The 7,167-nt window shown below is 38.7% G+C and overlaps 1 protein-coding gene across 1 annotated transcript; it reads right to left on the bottom strand.

Annotated features, from left to right (window-relative positions):
- Positions 1-2,734: 2,734 nt before the first annotated feature.
- LOC311004949 (uncharacterized protein) lies at positions 2,735-6,587 on the bottom strand. The gene is made up of 6 exons (XM_083997191.1): positions 6,540-6,587; positions 5,929-6,227; positions 5,722-5,850; positions 5,123-5,266; positions 4,936-4,967; positions 2,735-3,497 (listed from the first exon to the last, which is right to left on the bottom strand). Exons 2-6 carry the CDS (start codon positions 6,194-6,196, stop codon positions 3,210-3,212), a joined length of 861 nt encoding a protein of 286 aa, XP_083853317.1. The 5' UTR covers positions 6,197-6,227; positions 6,540-6,587; the 3' UTR covers positions 2,735-3,209.
- Between the last annotated feature and the right edge of the window lie 580 nt (positions 6,588-7,167).

Below are 7,167 nucleotides of genomic sequence, written 5' to 3'. Positions count from 1 at the left end.
TGCATCATCAGTAGCAAACAATTAGCTTGGGTCTGAGTGTCTAGGGCAGAATAGGGAAGTTAATTAATTCATTCTAGGATGAATTTTCCAAGTGTGAAAAATACATAGAAGACAGAAGACATCACTTTTTTTTCATATGCATATTTCTACATTTTTGAAATTGCACATATTTTTGTCATGGAATTTCATTTCATAATGTTTTGTAAAAGAGCAGTTCTTTAACTATTAACATCATATTAAAACAAAGGGAAAAGTTTAGAGGTCTCATTAATTATAGGTTATTATGTTATTATTTAACTGGTCTGGCCCACTTGAGATCAAATTGCGCTGTATGAGGCCCCTGAACTAAACTGAGTTTGACACCCCTTAGTTAGATGGTAATACTCTGATGTGCTGTGATAATGAATCAGGACCAGTACATGAGCAGAGCAGTTTCTGTTGTGTTGCTAACTTCCAGGCCGGAAAAACCATTAATGCAAATGTAGAAACAAACTGATTCTTTGATGTTATCTTTTGTTATAAAAATGTGCATGTGCGTCGGTCTCATTGTGGGAAGCATGTTCACTCTCTCATGGGGCTGGTCGTAGAGGGTTTACCATTAACCTTGGCTTGTGGTTAAAGTTTGGATTGAGCATTATGCTGCCTTCATGTGCTATAGTACAGATGGTATTTTCCACTTGTGACCTGGTACTTACCAGTGCGTTGTGTTCATGTGCTTTTGTTGTTGTACAGAGAAAATAAAGATGGTGGACACACAGATTCAGACTTGTTACTTGGGTAAAATCATAGATGTACATGTGCCACATCTACATGTATAGGGTAAAACAATCTTGGATTGCCTAGTCCATCTCTTACAGCAAGAAGATGAATCATCAAAACTCAAACGGCAAATATTAATATTCATGGAGATTTAGCACTGGCTATTTGGCTAGCTTTTTAAAAGCGTTGTTTTTACTCTACATGCACGCATACATAAAGTGAATAGCTGCTAACTGTTTTCTAAAAGCTTGCCTTGCTTACCATTAACAAATCTTGCGTTGCTCGCCGCCATGTTGAAAAGGTCAAAGGTTATTCTCATCTCGGCAACTCGGGCATCAAAAAATTCTACGAGTTGCCCAGTGGAAAATACCACATGAGAGGGTGTTCATGTGCACTTTTCAAGTCGTCTTTTGGTATTTACCATAATTACCATAGCACATGAAGGCAGCATTAGTCACAACAAGCTGTAAACACAACACTGACATTTTATTTGACCCCACCCCCCTTTAAACAAACCTAAACCAAAAATATTTGGTATACTACTTTTACTTCTGATCGCAAACACAACATCCCCATCTATGTTTTCTGTGCAGCTTGTATACTATCATCTTGATTCTATACATTCTGAATCAAATGAAAGTCCACACCTCTCTGTCTCTATCAACTGAGGAGGACTTTTGACATGACTGGAAACCCTTGTAAAATACACAAGACAAGCATGCCTGCTAATAGCCTGCTGTTAAAACAAATACCGATGAGCTGGCCCCTTGCCTGTGTAATAGATACCCCCTTTTCACCACCAAGTTGCATTCGCTGTCTGGCGTGGTGGGGGTTCACGTTTCCAAAAGTTTGGCAGTGCAGTGGCATGTGAAAAATGTCCCCTGTGTTAGGACGGCAGGAGAAAAGTAGAACAATGGCGCATGCAAATGTAGTCTGATGTTTGGTGCCATCATGTTTCATGAGCGTCAGGCCTTAGCCAAGAAGAAAAATGTCAGTGTGACCGCCTGCAAGTATGAGTTATTTCTACTCGTAGTTCCAGTGATGCTGTTTTGCAAGGATTTGCTTGCAAGAAAAATCAGTAACACACAGAAGCCAAAAATATCAGAATGCTATTAGAAATTCAAATATTATTATTATCATTATCTCCAGTTAATCAGCGGGATGCCATCATAAAGTCCATGCGATGATAATCAACTTGAAATGATTAGCCTATGTTTTAACAAACGTTAAAAAAAAGGCAACCAATCTTACAGACAACTATGGGAAGCGTTAGTCCACTCCCACATACTGCCCCAAAGCGGAATGTACAGTACACTAAAATAACTAAAAACAACACAGAAAAAAACATACAAGCCAAATCTCAAGAGACACGGTCCATGAAAATGATAGTGATATATGGTAGAGAGAGGCAAGTGCCCAGTTCACATGAGGTGTTGGAGTGTTTGTCATTCACTGTCCCCCATAGACCGGTGCTAATCCTGCTGCTGTTTTATGATCCACCAAGTGCGTCAGACTGTTTCCATTCCAAACGGATTCTCCAGCCACCTTCCTTCTACGCTCTCACTCCGCACATCCAGAGATCAGTGGGCCTGAGCCAGGTGACACGGGCCAGAGAGACACTCCACAGTGTCTTTGTACCAACGCAGCAGAGGGAGGCAGCTGGATGCAACCCTGTCTATGTCTGTTCTTTGTATTGGGCGGTTGAGTACTCTGGCAGGGTAATACCCTACACACCCTGATCTGGGATCAGTTAAAGGTGGTGGTAACTTTTTTTGCCCACCAATTTTTTTTTTTTTTTTTTTTTAAATTCGTGGGGAAAAAGCACTGAGAACAAACATGATGATAGTGCAGCATTGTCTGTGTTGTGCTATGATGAAGCCCACATGAAGTCGACCGTTGTTTATTTCTGATAGTAAGAGGTAAATGACAAAATCTTACTACAACTCAAGCAACCTGCCCATGGAGTATAGCAGTACAAGGGGCAAGCACAGCACATTAAAACACAGCACAACTTTAAAAATTGTACAACAGCAAAAGAGAATAAACAGTCTCAAATGTTCCTCATATTGACCTTTGGGGCAAAAGCCTGCATTAACTTTGATGTGTGGTCAAGCATGAAAACTGTTTCATACACACTCACATTTCTGTCTTCTGTCAAAATGTCAGTTTTCTCTAAATAAAGCTTGATAACTGTGATGCTAATGGGATCCATAACTACACTGCAGGTTTTATTATCAAACTCAAAAAAAACAAAACTTGCATTATTGCGACCTCTGGTGGTGTGGTACATTATCTGCAACAACCTGATTTTGGACTTCACAATGTGTAGTGTCCATCTAGTAAAATTCACCATTCATTGTTAGATAGGCTATGATCCATCAGTGAACAGCCATTTATCAGTAAAAACATGTGCTGCATAACAAGCATAAGATACCGGAATTCAACATTCCCTACCATTTGTTTGTCAACTCCTGAAGCTGTGGATACGTATGAAGAATATCTGGCATTTTCAGAACTTCAATGAAACGAGAGCAGATGTTTTGACCTTTGCCAATGACTAGATCGATCAGTTTGGTGACAGCTTCTTCAGGCGTTCTGGAATGCTTGAGTTCGTTATACTGTCGGTCTGTGATGATGTCACTAGGTTGCATGTGCTGCAGAATGAAGGAGTGATCGGCCGTCAGGAAGCCGATGAGTTCCACCTTGTGCACTCTGATAATTGTCACAGCAGGGCCCTCCTATATGAAAGACAACAGGTTTTGTTAATCACACGTGAATAAATGACTTTTCTCTCTGTATTATTTGATTTGCCTCACTTCCTGGTTGATTACCTTACTCATTAGCTCTTGTTTTTACCCTATCCCCCCCATTTTACCTGATTAATTTCATATGGAACATATATGGAAATATCACTGAATTTTACCTGGGTGTTTAACTTGCCTTCCAGTCCCCAAAATGTGAGAATTGACAAAATAAATCTGTAATTTGTAGGCTCCCTAGGTTGAAATCCATGTTGTTTTAAGAGCTGTTCCCTTCGTTGTCATTCAGTGACATCATTAGTTCTTCAATTTTTATAATGCACAATAATACCCTACCTGAGAGTACCGGTGTCATGGCAAAAAGTGATCCACGGGAACGTGCACAGTCTATTAAAGCTGAAAAGCATAGTTTACATGGCTCTACAGCTGTTTTCATTTGGATCGAACAACAATTACAGTACAAACAAGAACAAATACACTGTTTGTGTAATAGTAATAAGCTAATAGTGATGGTATGTATTTGAGTCAATAACGCGTATTCTAACAGACTTCACGGCCATATACTCTTTGGCTATTTATAATGTAATCAATCATTATATTAATGCGATCATTGTCAATAATGTTAGTTTTATGTCTCTACTTTTTACCACTTAAAAATAAATAAAGGGCCATTGCAATGTATTATTTGGAGTCTTACACCTGCCAAAAATTGATTCCAGATCCTGATGTTACATAAAAGCAGTTTTCTGCCTCAAATTGACTTTGTCACTCACCAGAGTTATATTTAGAAGATTTAACCTTAACCATTCTTTTTTTTTACCACTTGGAAAATTAGGGCTATTGAAATGTATATATTGCAGTCTTACACCTGCCAAAAATTGATTCCAGCTCCTGTTGTTGCAACCTCTCAAACCACAATCTTTATATTTCAAAACACAGTTCACACAGGTATGCCTGTGCAGTGTCCTCATTTACCCGGGCCAGTCTTATCTCTCATACATGCCAGTGTTAGGTGAGAAAAATTATACCACTGTCATTTTAGAACCAAGTGACAGGTATCTTAGCTTTGCACATCACAGCATAAAGAACGAAGAACTAGCCTGGTTCTATCCAGAGATGAAATAATAAATCTCCACCTCCAAAGCTCATTTATTAATATACAAAAACTGAGGTCATAAAAAATAACATGTTGTGATTTCACAGTGAGACACCAGCCAGGGCAAAGTTTGGCTCTGATATGAAGGACTATAAAGCCCTTTTATATCACTGGGCTGGTATTTATGTTCAGACTTTAAACTACATAGACACCCTTCACTTTGTCCCAGCCTGGATAATTGTTGAAAATCCCTAAAACCAAATTAACATTGTGCATTCTACTGTCAAAGAGTTTCTATCACTGTTAATGTGTGTGCTGTACCTGAGAGGAGGACAGAGTCTGATCTGCTGCACCTGAGAAGAAAAGCAATGTCATTTTTCAGAAATGTTTCTGTTACTGCTTTGATGCAAGAATGAGACACTGACAGAGAGACACACATTATTGTGTTTAATGTATAGTTTTGTATAAACATTTTACAGATCATTAGTAAGAAGTTGGCACATCTTACCTGCATGCACTTGTGATCTTTGCGTTGACACTGTCAAATCTATATCACCATCTATGGTGACATCAGTTATTTTACCACCACATATTACACTGCCGTTAAATGCAGAGTATTGTGCTGCTTGAGGAGCCCCTCCAGCAGCAATCCCTGAACAGGAAAACAAACAAAAAAAGTTCAAAACAGATATCAAAATTATCTTTTCAAGATGCTCAAACCAAATAAATCCATAATTGGTTTAAGATTTCTTTTTAGACTTCAATTTCTCAGATTCAATTATCTATCTCACATTGTAACATGGCACCAGATGAATAGCACAAAAATTAACCTCCACTCACTTTATATTGCATGTGTTAATGTACTGTATTATGGGTAATGTCACAGCAACACTCACACCAAGCAAATTAACAGGAAATGTGTTGCTTCTGCCTTTGTGAGCCTACATTAGTATGCAAATATGGTTTGCTTTCTTAGTGTCCAACATTGTACAGTATATCTTCTTACACCCATGAAAATGGGTTGAAATGGGAATAAAGTCAAAAATGTTGCACAACGTTTATGAAGAGACATTGTACAGAGAATAGCTGAGAAGTAATAATGCTTACCAGAGGTACTACATCCTGGGTTATACACTGTTTCAACCTTCATTGAAAGTTTCTTGGCTTTAACATGACTTATTTCTCTGTGATCAACGACACTTGAACCATCAGCAACCACTGTTGGAGTGTGTGACCCTGAAACGATAAAGATAGAGATCAGAGCTCCTGTGGTGCTGCTTGACAGACTTCAGGATTTCACAGATTGGTCTTTACCTCGAACGTCAGGGCTGAATAGTTGTTTTAGTTCCTTGTAATGTTCTTGTTGCTTCTCCAGGATGTCGAGGAAGCTCTGGCTGGTGTCGCTTCCCTTTTTAATTATTATTTGCACAAGGACTCTCATCTTCTCTAGTGGGTCCTTTTGCTTTTCTATGTCACGTGAATCCCTCATTGACAAGATTTCTTCACACTGTGAAATGATGTGGTCAGGGTCAACTGAGAGCCACATACACAGTCTCCCCTCTTCTGACTTCAGCTTGTCCATGGCCTGCAGTATTCTACATCAAAGTAAGACACTTTGACAGAGCAGAGCAGAAAGAATTGTCCAATGATGATTATGTTGTTTCCTTCCTGTGAAACATTCAGCCAGTGCTATGTGTAAAGTTTTGTGTACGTTTCAACTACATGATAACATTGAATTAGCACCTCTGAGTCATCAGTTGCTACTGGCTTAAACCGGCATGCACTGCCCTATAGAACTCTTGTTTAGTTGCAAAAAAGTTTTACAGGATACTGCAAATACAGTATAATTGACAACAACAACACATAAAGATCATTAGGTAAACTACACCACAGACTAGAGTATTGTTATGATAGAATAAACCAACCTTATCTGGTCCGACTTGAGGGAAAAAAGTTCCAGTGTCTTATCAAACAAAAAGCAAAAGGACTCGGCCTCTGTTCAGTCGGCAAAGTTGAGGGGAAAATGATCAAATAACTTCCTGTGGGCGTGGTGACAGGAACCGGTTTGGCAACCGCAAGTACTCCTTGCTCTGAAACACAGCAGTAGCACTATAAATGAATAGACTACAGGCTCCTGTTAATATAACTGCTATAGGACATGTTGCTCTGCAGCAGCCCACCAGTAACTTCTCAGTCAAGAGGAGCATGTCTGCCTTTGATGGTCAGTAAAGTCATGTCAATTGGAACTCTGAACACAGATATAAAATGTTTACATATAGCTACATATACAGATACAGTATATTTACTTAAGGCAGTGATAGACTCTAATTCCCACTCCACATGGGAGTCAACAAAATCAGGATTCATTTTTAACATGTTAGAAAATATTAAAGGATAAAATCATCATCATAATATTAATATCAATAACAATCATGACAAAAATAGGATTTAAAACAAGAAAAGTGTAATGGAAATGTTGTATTATGTTTCCAAGTGTTGTATAATCATGGTTGTAATTGAACTTCTTTTCTCCTAGTGATATGTGGTAATCCC

The sequence above is a fragment of the Trachurus trachurus genome, assembly GCF_905171665.1.
Source record: "Trachurus trachurus genome assembly, chromosome: 21".
NCBI classification, from domain to species: Eukaryota; Metazoa; Chordata; class Actinopteri; order Carangiformes; family Carangidae; genus Trachurus; species Trachurus trachurus.
The sequence above is the reverse complement of the archived record's forward strand: the minus strand, read 5'-3'. Positions and strand labels throughout refer to the sequence as shown.